This window comes from Rhinolophus sinicus, chromosome 10 (assembly GCF_057876585.1).
Source record: "Rhinolophus sinicus isolate RSI-liver-muscle chromosome 10, RSI-T2T, whole genome shotgun sequence".
NCBI classification, from domain to species: Eukaryota; Metazoa; Chordata; class Mammalia; order Chiroptera; family Rhinolophidae; genus Rhinolophus; species Rhinolophus sinicus.
Window position 1 is genome coordinate 727,326 of NC_142510.1, and position 17,272 is coordinate 744,597.

The following is a 17,272-nucleotide window of genomic DNA, read 5'->3' on the forward strand; positions in this document are numbered from 1 at the left end:
GCACGCTCCGCCGGTCCCTCCGCCGGGAGCGGAGTCCGGGCGCGCGCGGCCCTCCTTCCGCTACCACAGGGCTTCGCGCCACCTCGGGGAGCCCCGGGCGCGGCGGGCTGGGCGGCGGGCCCCGCGGTGACCCCGTCCGGGAAGCGCCCTCCGTCCGGGAAGCGCCCGCGCGCCCTCGGCCGCCGGCCCCTCAGCGGCGTCCGTGCGCCGCGCGCTCTCGCGAGACCCCACCGCACAGCCCGCTCGCGGCCCGAAAGCGTGAGCCGGACCCCGCGGCGCGCGGGCGCGGGCGGCGCATGCGTGGCTGCGGCTCCCAGCGCCCCCCGCGCAGTCCCGGGGCCGAGCAGACGGGGCTGCGCGCGGGGACCCGGCGGCCGCCCCCTGCGAGGCCTGGCTCGGTCCCCGCGGCCGCTGTCCCCTCAGGGACGGGACCGCTCGGCGGCCTCTCCTCGGCCGGCGGAGGCCTCCTGAGGACGCACGGCCGCCTCGGGCCCGCAGGAGCGCGGCCTGGCCTGGGACCCCGCACCGGCCACCGCAGCGGCCTGGACGCCGCCCGCCGGGGCCTCGAACCCGGGCTGGCGCGGCCCGCACGTCCCGCCCCTCCCCCGGGCGTCGCGGCCCCGAGCCGGGCCGGGGGCCGACACACCCGCCCCGCCCACCCCGCCGTCAGTCCCGCCGATTTTCTCCGGGTCCCGCAGCCGCGCCGTGTCCCACATGGCACGCGCAGAGGTGCGCCCTGGGCAGCCACGTCGCGGGGAGACACCCTGTTCGGAGAGGAGGCAGTTTGGGGACCTCGCGGGCACAGTCGCCGCTTCAGGGCCCGAGGGCAGATTTGCTCGGGCACCTGAGGACCCGTCCCGCTGTCACTGAGCAGGTTGCCTCGGAGGCTTCGCTGGTGTGAGTGGCGGAGTAGACGTGAGGCTGACCCTGGCTGGAGCGCGCACCGTGGGATGGACGCCCCCCTGGAGCTCGCGGGGCGCCCGACAATGAAGGTGGAGCAGGACCCCGGGTGGGCATCGGCGCCGGTGCCGGAGGAGCCCGCGAGCTCGGAGGCCGAGACCTTCCGCAGACGCTTCCGACAGCTGTGCTACGCGGACGTGAGCGGACCCCACGAGGCTTTCACTAAACTCTGGGAACTCTGCTGCCGCTGGCTGCGGCCAGAAGCGCGGTCCAAGGCGCAGATCTTGGAGCTGCTCGTCATCGAGCAGTTTCTCACCATCCTACCCGAGAAGCTTCAGGCGTGGGCACACACGCAGCGTCCGGAGAGTGGGGAAGAGGCGGTGGCCCTGGTAATACATTTGGAGAAAGAGACCGGAAGACTGAGACAGCAGGTGAGAGCATGTTCCAAATTCCTGCGTTTGGAAGTTGGGGAGCGGGTGAGGCAATGGGTAGGGACGCTCGGGCGGCAGTGCTCTTATGGGAGGATGGTAGTTCTAGTGAGACATTTAACGTGAATCCACTCAAAGGGGGATCAGAACTTCATATTAAATGGGGGGGGGGGGAAGCTTTGGTTGAAATAATATCCTGCAAAGGAAACTAAGCAGTGTGCATCTAAGTGTTTGTTTGAATGTTTGGCATAATGTTTCTCAAATGCATTATGTTTCACAGGGTTTGACTTTTGCAGCCTGATTCTAAAGACGGCTATGGGGAGGGGGGGACTTCCTCGGCTCCCCCAGGGCCCTCTCTCATCCCGTTCCAATCCTTGTCGTCTGACGTGCCCTCTACACCATCCATCATCTTTGTCACTGTCCCCAGTTTAACTGCCAGGTCTTCGTTGGTCAGTGGCTTTGCATGTTCTTCTAATTGTTTTTCAACAGTCCTTCCATTAACCTCATGAAATCCTGCAGGATTTGCAAGATTTGCAGTTTTGCCTTGCACCAGATTTGCATTTGTGTGAAGACATGACGGTCAGCACGTTGCCGCCCGCTGTGTTGGTGAAGGACAGACAAGAGACGCGGAGATTAATTTTATGGTTTCAGTTCACTAGTGAATGTATTTGTGTTCTGATAACTGTCACTTCTCGGTGAACCAAACAGATGTGAGGACTCAAATAACATCTATTCTGAAGACAAGAAGGCTCTGTGTTTCACGGCTGCCAGCCCACACCCCACACCCCACGCCCCCCAGGGAATTAACAAAGGACACTCCCTGTCCCCTCAGGTCCAGACCTACGGACAGTACTGCTACCCGGATGCCACTGGCGACGCCATTGGGAAGGCACTGAAATTTTCATTGTTTCTCACATCTCTGTCCTTTGATAGCTTTCTTGGGCGAGTTTGGCCCTCATCTGGTCCTCTTTCCCCCGCTTTCTCATGACAGCTTTGGCTCTTATTTCCCAGGGTGGCAGTCCTGGGCACTCAGAGAAGCGAGCCCCACTTGGAGCGGCATGGGACATGGCAGACTCTCACCCTCAGAGCCAGCCCAAGGTGCTGTCCCGGGAAGGAGCTGGTAGCCTCCACTCAGGACACCAGGAGCCGCTGAACCACAAGAGAGCACACCCAAGGACACGCTCACCCAAGGATGGTAAGGACTGAGGCCATGCCCAGTGCAGAGGCCATGGAGGGTATTCTGTGGCCCTAAGTGTGACTTGCTCAGAGTAAGGTGCCTTCGAGGCATAGTGGAGAATAAACTGAATATTTGGGGGAAAGGTTTTATTAGTTTCAAGAGTTGGGACTACAGCATAAATAAAAGGAATCTTAAAGATGGCACGTGAGAAAAGTTAGACTGCCCAGGCTGGCCTTGCGGTCTCCTAGTGTTATTGAAGAATCTGCATTCTAATGCTGTTCTAATACCTGAAACTAATACAAAGTAATACTGACTGTCAACTGTAATTGAAAAATAAAAATTAATTTTAAAAAAGAACCTCCGTTCTACAATCAGCTTGTGTTTTCAGTCCTGCCACGTGTATATGTGGGTCTGTTCTTGGCTGACTATAAACAACTCGAAAAACTGCCTGGAGAGGGAAACAAGACATTTATAATCAAAACTTGACTCACACGGCATCAGGGAAGTGGCATGTGAGGGGCATAAACAAGAGGGATTCGTAGAGAAGGGACCACTGCCGTCCACAGCTGCCGGAGTCATTGACCAGCCAAGTGAAAAGTGAAAGGCAGTCAGGAGCAGCCCGCCCGCCCCAGTCCAGTGACCTCCGTCCCCTGCAGTGCGCTGCCCGCTTACAGGGAGGGACGGGAAGGTCGCTGAGTGGACACCTCGGCTTACGTCCTGTCCCTGCCCCTCTCTGAGCTCAGGCAGGTAACGCACACTCCGCAGTGACGTGACTGGGTGACCTGGGTTCAGAACATACCTGTGCCATTTGTTGTCTGTGGCCTTCGTCAGGTCACTTCTCAAACTCGCCATCCTGTCACCTATAAAAGGAAAATAAGAGGATTGTTGGTGTAGATGAAATGAGGCAGCGTACAAGGGCCAAAGCATCGTCTGCTCAATCGATGTCAGTTTCCTCCCTCCCGTGATGACACAGCCGTCTGACCTACACAACCGCTCCGCCTTGTCCCTCCCCAAATTCATACTCGGATGGAACGCGCTGTGAATACCAGTGGTTCCTGAATTTTCTAGTGTGTGTGCATCAGCCTCTGAGTCCCCTTGACAGGTGGACTGGGTCACTATAGCTGAGCAGCCGTGTCCAGCAAATTCCTGGTGTTCCTGGATTTTGCCTTCACAGGGCGAGAAGGAATTCCAAAAGTGGAAAGGCTTGTTGGGTTGAGGTACTTCCTGGGGGTGTGGAGGACAGAAAACGGGATAAGAGGGATAAATGTGTCAGGAAGGTGAGTCCGTTCTAAGACAAGAGCTGGGATCTCAGGCACGCGTGCCGAAGGGCTGGTGAGACGGGACTCGGTTTGCTTGTGTAGGAAGCACCGGAGCAAGCTTTGGATTCTGGGTCCAGCAGTGTTTCTCCTGGAAGGTTCCCCAGACAGGGAGCTCTGGAGTAGAAGTCAGGGCACAGACAGTGCTGTGTGCACTTGCCGGGAGTGTCAGAAGCACGTGACTCCTGCATACGGAAGGGGATGAACTTCCACTACCGACTGCAAGCTGCTCACTCACGGCCAAGTCCCTTGTTTTGTTTCACTGTAGAGGGGATGGTGGCGGGGGGCAGATTTTGTTTGTTGGATTTTTAATTCTCAAGGTTTAAGACTTTGGCAATTTCACATAAAAGTCCAGATTTCTGGCTTCTCTTGAAAAACTGAGACGCTCTGGCTGTACCGGGGCCCAGGGGCCCAGTGAAGCACCCCGCTGAGCTCTGCTGCACCCTTTCAGTAGGACATGTCTCCCCAGTTCCGTACGCCCCTCTGAGCATGCCCTCCACCTGCCTGCTCCCTGAGGGTATCGGCAGCTGTGACCTGCCGTAGCCCCTGGGCTTCAGATGTGTCCTGAGCTCACTGAGAAGTGGCCGGCTTTTACTTGTTGCCCTTTGACACAGCTCATTCCCTAAGAGCAGAGGCAGCGGGAATTAAAGGGCCAGCGCCCAGAAGGCTAACTGTGCTGTCTCTTACAGTGCACTCTTCTCCCTGGGTTCCGGCCCCCGCTGGAGAACGGGACACCACATACCAGGAAGTGACAGCTGCCCGGCTTCCTGCTGGGTCTCAGGTAGGTTCTCCTGTTCTCTGGCTTCCTTCCTGGGGTATTCAGTCTCCGTCATTTCCTGGGCCTTCGCTCTCTTCAAATTTCTATGCTCCCTCCAAGAGCCTTGCCCCCTTGTCCCTTTTCCAGCCAAGACTGGACCTTCTTCTGAGCCGTGGGACCCCTTGCTGGATCATCTCTCTAGGATTCTTTATCTTCTGCTTTGTTTGGCACGTGATACACACGCGGTCCCTCGATTTCAATTCTTCTGTAGGCCCTTCCGCTTCTCCCGGTGTCGTTTACCCTTCGAAGACCCGTATGATTTTCTTGGTAATCACTGCTGTTGTGTCGTTCCAGGGGCCAGTGAAGGACGTCCCCGTGGCGAGAGGTTCTTCCTGCCAAAGGCGCGTGCGTCAGGTTGCTGCCCACAGAGGCCTCTACCAGGACGCTGGGAAAGGCGGTGCCGGGAACGTGGTCCCCCTGGGTAAGGCGTCATTCTCTTCTCGCCATGAACACGGGCACTTCCAACATCCGCATTTCTAGTGATGATGAGACAGTTACAATGTTAGCACTTACGGGACCTCCATGGGTGGGCTCTCGTTTCTGGGACTGGCTAGTGGTCACTTACCCATGTTCTCTCGCCTCACTCCTCCTTTTCTTCCAGTTGAAAATTTATACACCTTGTGATGCTTTAGTGATTGAAACGTCAGAGAGGCTCTTTTAGCGCAAGTGTAAACTTACATACCCACTAGACAAAGCTCCCCAGTCACAAGGTCTCCTTAGGGTTTGTTTTTGTTTAACTATATATAGGAAACCCAACAGTTTGCGCAGAACCTGACACGTGGGTGGGTGCCCAGCAAATATTTATGGGTTGATGGGAATCTTGTAAATGGAAGAAAAAAATTTCAATACAATAACCTTAGTAGCATGTTGTGAATTATTTAAATAGCACAAATGTACGGGCGTATATCACCCCTGGAGTGTCACTTTACAAGCCACCTTTTGAAGGATTCTGTCACCTGCTTTAGCAGGAGGGCCAAGTATGGTTCACTCCTATGTAAGGTACAAGTCAGACTACTTAAAAATAAAATTACATGCCTACAACGTGCACTGATACCCATGGGGATACTTTGTGCTGTCTGAGAGGGTAGCCAGTAGCCGTACGTGGCTATTTAAGTTGATAAAATTAAATAAAGTTCAGAATTCAGCCCCTCGGCAGCAGTGGCCACATCTAAGGTGTTCGGTAGTCGTACTGGGCAGCACATCACAGGGCATGTTCATGGATGCAGACAGCACACTGGACAAGGCTACACACAGACGCGAAACTATAAAGTGGGCCACACCAAACTCAGTGAATATAGATAAACCACAACTGTTTATAACTAGAAAGCAACTCAACCAACCGTAGAACAACGTCCGCCTTCAGATGACACACCAGTAACCAAGTGCCCTCCCCAGAGCAGAGGCGTGCCAACATACTCAGCTGCGTGCCCGACAGACGTCTGTGGGCCTCACCGTGGCCGCACCGCATCCAGACCCAGGAGGACGCTGAGCTAGCATCCTTAGTAAACGCTGCCGCGAGTGAGATAGGGACCATGCTTTGAGAACTCAGATTTAGCCAGCGCCTTCGCAGAGATTTACAGTGTTAAGGACCCAGGCCCAGAGACGCCTGCCCGGTCGTGTATCAGACTGAACGAATGGTTCCTGGGCTGACACTAGCCTAGGCACATATTGTGGCCTTGCAGTTTTAATTAAAAACTGGTTTGTAAGTCTGGAGTCCCAGTATCTCTTGAAAAATCCAGTGCCAGGCACCATGGGCCACCTCCCTCCTCACAGAGCACCAGGTGGCCAGAGCTGAGGGAGCTTGTGCCCATCTGCCACCACCCACACTCCTGCCACCTCACGCGTTTGCGTCGCCTGCCTCGTCCCTACAGCTCCTGTACGTGGCTGTCCCTACACTTCATTCTCTCACGTAAGAATACAGTGAGCCTCTGGCCCCAGGGTTTTCAGCAGTGGTTCGATTTGATGCTGCTTCTCTGGGAGAATTCTGTGAGCCTGTGTGTCGAGAGAAGAAAACTAAATCTTACTGTGTAGCCCTGGGCCTGGGACACTGCGCAGATTCGTTCATTCAATGTGCCCAGCGCCTCTCGGAGTAGCTGTGTTATCCCCTTGGATACGGAGGCTCAGAAGAAACCTCCCCGGTCTGAGTGCAGTGAGAGGTGACGTGAGGGTCCACATCCAAAGCGTCCCTCTCCCCGGTACTGGGACAAACTCAGTTTGCTTCCCTGTTCTTACATCGCTCTCCCAGCTGCGTCCAAAATTCCTGACTCCCATCTCTGACAGTGTGTGTGTGTGTGTGTGTGTGTGTGCGCACGCGCGCGTGTGTTGTCAGGGAGGCGGGAAGTGTGCGGAGCCGAGAGAAGCAGTTTATTTCTAAGCAGCAGTACTGGTCAGGGGCAAACTCTGAACCTAACACCGTGTTCCACAGAGGAAATAAAATACGCGTTGCTCACCCTCAGAGGTTTCCTCTAAGAACCGCTGCAGACAGAAGTGGTACATACATGAGAAGTAAAATGAGTGTCAGTCAGGGGATGGCTGTGCCAGAGCGCTCGTGTAAGAATAACTAGTACGCACGGTCGCGGCTGAGGCGTCCCTCCGAGCCGGTGACCGGACGAGACCTCACAGGACAGGTGTGGAGCGTGGTCCCGGAGAGCGTACTGCAGCGGGGAACGGGCACGCACTCAGGACCCTGGTCTCGCATGGACTGTGTTTCTCTTACTGTAGGAAGTGCAGAGTGTCCCTCTAATAAGAAAGCCCCGTCGGAGCCGAGAAAGGAGCCCTGGGCCACAGGCCTGCAGCCGTCTGGTGGCAGGACCATTCCGGGCAGCATCTCCGTCCGGGAGAAGTCAGCTGGTGCCAGGCAGCTGCCTGCCCGGGCCGCGGGCACGATGTGGAGAGAGCAGCAGCAGTGGGGCCTAGAGGACGAGAAGGTAGCCGGTGTGCACTGGAGCTACGAGGAGACCAAGACGTTCCTTGCCATCCTCCGCGAGTCGCGCTTCTACGAGACGCTCCAGGCGTGCCCCCGGAACAGCCAGGTGTACGGCGCCGTGGCCGAGTGGCTGCGGGCCTGCGGCTTCCTGCGGACCCCGGAGCAGTGCCGGACCAAGTTCAAAAGCCTCCAGAAGAGCTACCGCAGAGTGAGGAGCGGCCACGTGCTCGAGCCCTGCGCCTTCTTTGAGGACATGGACGCACTGCTGAACCCTGCAGCCCACGTGCCGTCCCCCGGCAAGCCGAAGGAGGCTGTGTCTGTCCCCAGGCCACAGGGCGCGGGGCTCGCTGCTCAGGGCCGTCTGGGCCTGCTGGCGGAGGACGGAGCCGCAGGAGAATCGGACGGGGAGGAAACCGGCCTCGAGTTCATCCGGAAGTCCAAGCTCCGTGGTGCTCCGGTCTTGTTCCAGAACCTGAGTGGTAAGACCTGTGCTTGTCTCTGGTTTGGAAATGGACGGTGTGGTCTTGTGGGAGGAGGAGGGTCCCGCAGGGACCAGACCTGGGAGTGCCGTCACCCACGCCTTCCTCTGTCACCAGGACTGGCTACAGGACTGACAGGCTCTCAGGTGTCGTGCCGCCCCCAGTGCCACCTGAGCTACAGCACTGAGTGGCCGTGGCAGGGGCTCTCTCGGGTTAGAGCACAGCGTGGTCTGAAGTATGGGGGGTCCTGTGGGAGGAAGATGAATGGGGTGAGAGGGTCGAGGCGCCACCGTTACCTGAGAGCTGGTATAAAGCCGTCCGTTGTGCTACGTGGTGATAAGTCAAAGACACACTATTATACTATCTAAGGTAACTGGTAAAGAATGTGTAACTGACACAAAAAATGAACGAAAAAATGAAATTCTAAAAGAAAAAAGGAGAAATAGATCAGTCAAATGGAAAAAAATAGTAAGATGGTCAGTGTGAATTCAAATATATAATTAATTACAGATGTAAAAGACCAAGATTTTCAGACATTTAAAAAAACAACCATATGTTGCTTATGAGAGATACATCTTAAATGAGAGAATAGAGAGAAACTGAAATTACAAGGACAGAATGTACCTTATACCACACACAAGAAAGCTGGCGTTGAAATTTGGGGACTGGGACATGCAGAATTGCACGGCCAGGTAAAGACTGTGTGACAGCAGACACATCCTGTAAATACCCTGAGCCCCCGCGTCCTCATCTGTAAAATCTGACAGAGAACACCAGGGCTGTCGTCAGTGGGAAATGACATGACATACGCAAAGGTTTCCTGCAAGTGTTACAATGCAGGACAGCACTGCCTGGCATCTCTGTTACTAGTAACGTTTCTCTGCTCCATCTGACGGAAAGGTGAATTCTCAGAGGGAAGAATCAACCAGGCAGGAGAGCTGGGAGTGTACTCGTGACTACACCTGTTCAAATGAAAGCTCTCAGGGAAAGATGGAAAGGTGTGTCCTGCACATACAGGTGGTCACCAGCCTAGAAACCCACGGACGTGAGGCAGGGCTCTGGGAGTGGTCCCGAAGGGCCCGGCGCTGGGCCTGGAAGGGAGCACCCAGTGACAATGAGGATAGAAAGACTTTTTCCCACTTGCTGAGCACATAGAAGCAGAGCCTAACAAACTGCATTCAGACGTGTCCTAGAAACTTCCATTCTGCTGTAAAAGCAGCACCTGCTTCTCGTACAGAGCCTTTCATCTCAAAGTACAGGACGCAGTGACATGAGAAATACTGACTGTTTATCCAAGGTTTGCAGACGCACATCAACCAGCAGAACAGTCTGCGGACCCCTGCTGGCACCCAGACGTCTCTGGTCCTCAGTCTCCTCGAGCCCTCCCATGTCCCCTTCCCTTGAAATAAAAGTGGCCTCAACTCTGTACTTTCTTACGATGCATTTGAGGCATCACCAGGGCTCCCATCTTCCCGGCTGGCACCTTCTCAATCATTAAACCTGCCCTGACTCCAAACTCTGAATATAGTTCTGTTCTCAAGGAAGACTGGTTAAAAGAGAGCTAGGAACTTCGGGGGAAAGACCCTACTGAGTGTCCTCGTCCACTACTCTTAGCCATTTTGAAAAAACAGCTAAATCCTTCCTTCATCACCTTAGCAGTGGCAGACGTGGGGACTGACTGCATTTTCACTCTGCCAAGCAAATCGAGATCAGTTTATTGATTTCAATTAAAAATCCTACTGGGATTTTGACTTCATAGACTCACTTGAGAATTGTCATCTGTACAACTTGAGTCTTCGTACCCAGAAACCTAGTATCTCTCCATTTTTCTAGTTCTTTTATGTCCTTCAATTAAATAGTGTAGATTTTTTTATATAGACCTTCTCGTTTAGGGCAGAGCTCGTACCAGGCATATCAGACTTCCCGTTGCTACTGCTTTCTCTTACTCCGATGTTCCGTAGCATAGAGGCTACAAACGCCTTCTCTTGTCTCTCACCTTTATCCTTGGACGGCAGGCGTGCACTGGGGATACGAGGAAACCAAGACTTTTCTTGGCATCCTCCGTGAGACTCGGTTTTACGAAGCACTGCAGGCCTGTCACCGAAAGAGCCAGCTGTACGGGGCTGTGGCGGAGCAGCTGCGGGCGTGTGGCTTCCTGCGGACCCCGGAGCAGTGCCGGACCAAGTTCAAAAGCCTCCAGAAGAGCTATCGCAGAGTGAGGAGCGGCCATGTGCTCGAGCCCTGCGCCTTCTTTGAGGACATGGACGCACTGATCAACACTCGGGCTTCTGTGCGCTGCACTAGTGCCGCAGAGCAAGCCCCGTCCCCCTCAAGGCCAGAAGGACAGGCCGTTGAGACGGAACCTCAGGAGGCTCCAGGCTGGGAGCCCGAGGAGACCTCCCAGGAGGCAATGGGAGACGACGGAGGCAGCGAGAGAATGAGCGAGGAGGAAACTGTGCACGAGGCAGAATGCCAGGGCTCTCCGCGTCCCCTGCAGGGCCCACGTGGTAAGGACCAGGGGTTGTGGTGCAAAGCGAGAGCGTGACCTGCTGGGAAACCAGACAGCTGCGTGCCCTGCAGGAGTGTCCACTCACTAAGCAGTGTTTGGGCATCAGTGCTGTGTGGGGAACAGGACAGAGCAGTGAAGGGACGGCATCGGATCCACTTCAACATGATGTGGGTGGAGGGAGCAGGGAGTGCGTGGGGCTCAAGACAAAGCGACTCGCGGAGTTTGCACAGTAAAAAGTGAATGCAAAACCAGAGTTAATAAGTGACGAGGACGGAGGCAGAACCAGAGCGGCCTGACTCCCAAGCCTGGTGCCTTCTCCACTTTCTGCTCCGTCCATAGGGGACGGAGTGAGGGGATCGTTCTGGTTTGGGGGACACTGAGAACTGAGGTCTGTGTGTGTGACGGCCAGAAACACAAAGTGACAGAGAGGACATGAGCTCAGAAGTCCATTGAGGAATTTGGACCTCATCGCTAGAACCTACTGTAAACGTTAGTGTAAGGTAGCGAGTGGAGGAAAGATGTGGAATTTTGAAAGCAGGATGAGTCAGAGTGGAAATTCCGGGAGAGAAGCCAGCTTGCTCCCATGTTGATCAGGATACAGATGGGGAATAATGGCTCGGATTATAATTCGATTCTGAAGACATTTCCGAAGGCCTGCTTTGCAATTGGTGTCGCTGGCTGTTCTTGGAACTGAATGAAATAAGGCCTAATGAGTCAGGGAACAGTCACAGGCCCTGAGGCCAGCCAAGCACGCGGGGATCATAACACACGAGCCTTGTAGGCCACACTGTCTGTGTTCAGACAGGACTGCTGACATTTTTATGGTCTTTCTTTCAGATTTTGAAATTGGAGGCCGTCCGAAAGGAGATGCGATGCAGGTGACCTGTGAGGACCCGGGGCAGCGCCAACCATTACTCGGCAGGTCAGAAAGGGCTGCCACCCCCCAGAACAGCGGCCCAGGCACATGCCGTACAAGGGAGTGTGTCTCAGGGAGGCCATGGGAGACCCTCCAGGGAACGCGGGCGGGAAAGCTGGTGGCGCAGCCCAGAGACCTGGGGAAAGCTCTCGTGGCTCCGAGGCCATTCCTGGCAAGGAGACCCTACAGGCTCCTCAAATATGGAGAGACTTCTGGAAGGAGCGCGCGTCTCCTGTGCCGGACGACCCACCAGAAGGAGAGTCTGTATAAGTGCGGGGTGTGTGGGAAGGGCTTCGGGAGAAGCAGGAGTCTGATCCGACACCAGAGAACCCACCCGGGGGAGAAACCGCTCAAGTGTCCGGACTGTGGGAAAAGCTTTCAGGACGCCTCCCACCTTGGTGCCCACCAGAGAACCCACACGGGGGAGAAGCCCTGTCAGTGCGGGGACTGCGGCGGGAGAGGCTTCCCCGGCAGCTCGCACCTGAGCGCACACCGCGGCAGGGCGCACGCCGGCGAGACTCCCTACAAATGCGTGGACTGTGAAAAGTCCTTCGGTACCTGTGCCCGGTTCCGAGAACCCCGCAGAGCGCACACTGGAGACAGGCCCCACGCGTGTGCCCTGTGCGGCAAGCGTTTCGGCAAGAGCTCCGTGCTGGGCAAACACCGGGAGGCTCCCGGGAGGGAGAAGCTGGGGCCCCACCCAGAGACCCCACAGAAGGGGAAGAGCGAGGAGCTCAGGAAGGCTTGTTGACGGTCGCCTCCCTTCCCTGATGTGCCCGTAGCCACTTCACCCGCCTTTCCCTCCTGGGAGCAGCCTTTTCTTAGCTGTAAAGGGGGACTCCCGAGGTGAGCCCGAGGACGAAACAAATGACCAACGGGGCCTGTGCCCTCCCCACCCCAGTGCCTCCTTACTGGAGTGGAGACGACGCGTTGTCTCAGTTCAGGCTGGAGCTCCTCCGGTGTGTCGCTCAGGAACCTTCACACAGGCCCGTGCTCCCGGGAGACCGACGTGCTGGGGGGCACTCTGTCCACTGCACGAGACCCGGGGGCAGCTGATCAGTTTCCCGTTTGGCCAGAACTTCCGGGAGTCAGGGCAGAACTCCATCAAGTCCCTTTGGTTCTGAAGATTTTCACGAAGGAGACAGATGTTGTCGCTTCCTTCAGCAAACTGTTGCCGTGCCCAGTTTCAGTGTCGAGCCGCTCACCCAGAACTAGCACAGAATCCCGTGTGGGGGCGAGAAGCAGCTGCTCACCCATCAGCTCCATGCACCGGCCTCTCCTGCCCGAGGGGGACCCTGTGGCCGCTGCTGCTCCGGCTGGAACGCCATCCACTTCCTGTGGCCATTGCCACACGTCCTGCTCCTTCATCTTCAGGTCCCAGTGCCCGTCCCACTCCTCTGAGCCATCACGCACCCTCACACCCACTCGGCTGCTTGCCCACGGCACGTCTCGTCAAGATGAAGTAGCTTTCAGAGCAGTCTAGCTCTGCCCTGTAACCTCTCGGGTTCTGTCTCGAACACGGCTGTACTGGCGTCCGTATGCCTCCCAGCCCCCACTGGAGCTGTTCCATGAGCGTGGTTTTCTGAAACTCGAAGGGGTCCGGAAGAATGAGGTGGGAGCCTGGATCGTCCCACCTCCCTGACACGAGCTGGACGCCTCAGGCCTGGTCCTCGGGGAGCAGCACCCCGCCCAGACCACCACCTCCAGGCTGTCTGCCTGCAGCCCTCCTCTCCTCGCCTAGTCAGGCGCTCTCACGTGAAGACGTGTGAGGCCATCTTTCTCCTACGAGTGCGTCAGAATCTGTTCAGACGTGTGAGCAGAGTACAGGGCCGTGGGCAGTAGAGGGAGAAATCCAGCTTGTGGTGCCAGCGTGGGGTGTGGGCTGCTGGGAGGTGGGGATCCAGGGAGGCGCTGAGAAGTGTCTTGTTCACCTGCCGAAACGCTGTGCTTGTTCACACCTGAACAGATCGAGCTCTCGGGTTGTCTGAGTGACAGCCCTCGGGGGTACATGCCGCTTCATGCCAGCGTGCCGTGCCCAGGAAGGTGCGTGGTGCCCATGGGTGTTGGGGGGCCCCGACTCTGGTGTGAGGTGCACAGTAATGGACGTCACCCCTTAGGAATACGCACGTGCGGTGGGTGACGAGCGAGTGACACGTGGCTCGGGCCGGGCGGCTGGTTCCCGCGTCTGCCCTGAGCTCAATGAGGGGGACGCCAGTGAGAAAAGGGGGCATGGGGCCTGTGCTCCAGGGACTTGAAACGCAACACAGGAAACGGTGCTGCCAACTCCCTGTGTGTGCGGCACAACCGCAGGAGGACGTCGCTTCCCTACAGAGGGTCCTCTGACTTGCCTGCGACGGGTTCTGTGCCTCTCAGACGCCCCCAGTGGCAGGAAGGGTGCAGAGCCCCCCATCTGCAGTGGGACAAGCTGCTGATCTGTTCCAGTCTCGTGTCGGGGATCGAGCGAAGGTGGAATTCGGGTCCCTTCCCGCTACTCCTGATTGCGAGTGTGTTAAATTAGCGTCATGACCTCATGACCTTCGTCTGTTCTGAAGCAGCAGGAGGCCCTGCCCAGCCTTAGGCCGAGACTGTGCGTTCCATCTTTCTCCATCCGGGGCGTGGAAGTCCACGGGACAGGTGTGTCGTGTCACACAGCACCTCCCTTAGGAAGGTCCCCAGGAAAAGGGTTATTTCAGCACCAGGGAAAGCTCCGGTCCTAAGCAGAAAAAAGGGTTATCTGACAAACACTGTGATTTTTATGACTTAATGTTTTTCTCTCTTTGTTCTTCTGGGTACTGGAAAGTGCGGCAAAATGCATAACCCACCTCAGCCAACTACCTGAAACCTCCAGTTATGTAATCCTGTCTTATTTCTTTGAAGTTCTCCCAAATCCTGTTTTTCTAAGTGGCATAAATGAGCAGACGCTTTATTCTCAGGCATCTTGGCGAAGGCGCCTGGACACTGGCCGTGCTCCCTGCCAGGCCTGCGGTTTGCCTCACAGACGCCTGCAGAGCCTGTGGAGACTGTCACACGTGCTGCCTGAGGTGCTCACGTGGAAGGAAACCTGCTTGTTTAGGAGGAACGTGTCACACACACAGGCCGCCCAGGGCCGCCTGCCATGCTGGACTGGGTGTCACAGCAGAAGCCAAAAGCTTGGTCTCGTTACTGCCACTTCCCAGTGTTGTCCGACAGACCACAGACTTCTGGGCCTGAGCGCCGTGTCTGCGGAGGGGCTGCACTTGGCTGCCAAGAGTGCTCCAGCCCTGGTGTCTCAAGGCCGGGGAGCACGTTTGGGTGAAGGAGAGGCTGTAGGACCAGGCCCCCCGCCCAACCCCCACTGCACACAGTGTTTCCTGCTTCGGGCAGGCACAGGGATGCACTGTGTGGTCCGGAGCCTGCTCAGAGAGAAGCCCCGACCACTCACGTCAGCAGCAGGCGGCAACCAGGCACCTCGATATCTGCGTGAGGGAGCCTACTGTGTGCGGGCCAGTAACCGGCTGGGGAAGCCTACTGTGTGCGGCCCAGTAACCGGCTGGGGAAGCCTACTGTGTGTGGGTGCCCTGGTGCCCAGTAACCGGCTGGGGAAGCCTACTGTGTGCGGCCCGGCGCCCAGTGACCAGCTGGGAAAGCCTACTGTGTGCAGTCCAGTAACCGGCTGGGAAAGCCTACTGTGTGCGGCCCGGCACCCAGTGACCAGCTGGGAAAGCCTACTGTGTGCAGTCCAGTAACCGGCTGGGAAAGCCTACTGTGTGCGGTCCAGTAACCGGCTGGGAAAGCCTACTGTGTGCGGCCCAGTGACCAGCTGGCAAAGCCTACTGTGTGCGGCCCGGCGCCCAGTGACAGGCTGGGGGAGCCTACTGTGTGTGGGTGCCCTGGTGCCCAGTGACCGGCTGGGGAAGCCCCACGTGCGAGGTGTGAGCTCCGTCTGCACACGTCTGTCCTCTGTGGTGTGTCAGTGTTCAATTAGATGTGTGTGAAATAAACGTCTACAGTACCTGACCCCCGTTGGTTCTGCCATCATTTGAAGGATGTCTCTCATTCATGGAAAAGCGAACTCCTCCCAGAGGCAGCAAGAGCCGGTGCTTGTGGCTGAGCCGCTCGATGTCATCACACAGCCGGCAGGGGTCTCGGTGTGTCCACAGCTGTTCAGGCTGCAGTCCTGACAGTGAGCAGGACACGCTCCCAGGGGAGGGCCGGGTCGACCTTGGTCCTGGGGGGCACTCGCCCACAGCCTTTCACAGGCAACAAGTCTCCACAGTCTCCCCAAGCTCTTGTGATTTCCAGTCTTGGTATGAAGAGTTCCAGTGGCTGCCGCCTCCTCCCAGCTCCGTGGTCATGGAGTCGGCACACGGCTCAGGCTGCTGGCTGACCACGCGTGCCCAGCTGTGCTCTCGAGACCAGGAAGAGCCACGGGGGGAGCGGGGTGAGACAGCCAGGGCGCCCCGACACGAAGCAGCGTCCACAGAGCACCTCCTGTCTGACCGCATGAGCCTGTACTCTGTGCGGCCGACACCAGTGGCCCCAAGAACTCAGCATCTAAGAGCCCCTGTGTGTCCCCATATTTTCCTTGGGTAAATGGCCACGAGCTTTTTGGAGGAGCTAACATACAGACTTAGGACTTCCGTGTGTGCTGTCACCTCCGAGTTCTCCCCCATTCCCTTACAGAGATTCAGTCTGGGAAGGAGGGGAGAGACTAAATCCCCAAGGGCCACCGATTTCCAATTCCTATAAACCACTTACAGCAATGGGACTCTGAGGGGGGGAATGGGTGCTCTGTTTCCGGCACTAACGGGACACAGCGAGTCACAACCCCAAGCTCTGGACAGGCCCAGGGACTTGGAGGGGACGTAGCTCTGGGTTCCGAGAGGCGAATGCCTGACCCCCCCTGAGGTGTGGGACACCAGAGAACGGCGGTGGGGAAGGCCAGGGAGGCCTCAGCCTCAGGTGCTTGGACCCAAGGGCCTGGAGCCCATGGATCGTGCAGGTGTGGTTGGCGGGGGAGGGGTGGAGTTGCCAGAAAAGGGCCCCCCCCTCCAAGAAGGCACCCTGGCCTGGTCGTGTGACTGGGCCACAGCACACGCCTGAGGACGCATCCAACAGCGGCACCACGTGGCAGAGGTGAGTGGCAGCAGGGCTGGCACCAAGTAATTTCCCTGCGAGTAGCAGACGGCAGCCTCCTTCCCCTTGGGCTGCTTAAGCTCACAGAGTTCTTGGGTGTCTGAGGGCGAGCTGCACAGTGACAGCCCAGACTCCTCACGACATGGCCGGAGGGGAGGGGTCAGCACTGACCCCCGGGCTCTGGAGCTGGGCCCGCCTGCTGCTGCAGAGGGAACGCTGACTGTGCCCCAAGTTCCGCCGGACAGCGCGATTGCTCCCAGCCCTTCCCCAGCGGGAGGCCCACGCATCCCTCTGAGGGAAGCTGACTGAGAAAACACACCTGTGCGGACTCCAGGGAGGACCCCGCCCCTGGCCATGGCACGCCGGCAGAAGCCTGGACTAGACAGTGACAACAGACGTGGGGTGAGTGTCCGCTCCCAACGTACCAGGCACCAGCATTACACACCTCTCACAGCCTTCTGAGGCAGCAGTTCCATTTTACAGACGGGGAAGCTGAGGCCGAGAAAGGGGAACTCCTCCTTCAAGCTCCTATGGCAAATAGCTGAATGTTCCAAGATTTAAAGTCGGGTCTTCGTTGGGATGCAAACTCGTAGCAACTACCTTTTACTGCTGTCAGATTCCAGCTGTAGTAACTGCTGGGACCTTGTTCCTGAGAAGACAGGCAGCAGCAGAGGTCGCGGTCAGCCAGG

General features: G+C 57.1%; 1 protein-coding gene across 1 annotated transcript; it reads left to right on the forward strand.

Moving 5' to 3' along the window:
* The first annotated feature begins 326 nt into the window (after positions 1 to 326).
* On the forward strand, positions 327 to 15,464 carry ZKSCAN2 (zinc finger with KRAB and SCAN domains 2). The gene is made up of 7 exons (XM_019750197.3): positions 327 to 1,331; positions 2,340 to 2,523; positions 4,511 to 4,602; positions 4,933 to 5,059; positions 7,360 to 8,043; positions 10,059 to 10,550; positions 11,390 to 15,464. The coding sequence occupies exons 1-7, from the start codon at positions 951 to 953 to the stop codon at positions 12,217 to 12,219; spliced, it is 2,790 nt and encodes a 929-aa protein (XP_019605756.3). The 5' UTR covers positions 327 to 950; the 3' UTR covers positions 12,220 to 15,464.
* The last annotated feature ends 1,808 nt before the right edge of the window (positions 15,465 to 17,272 follow it).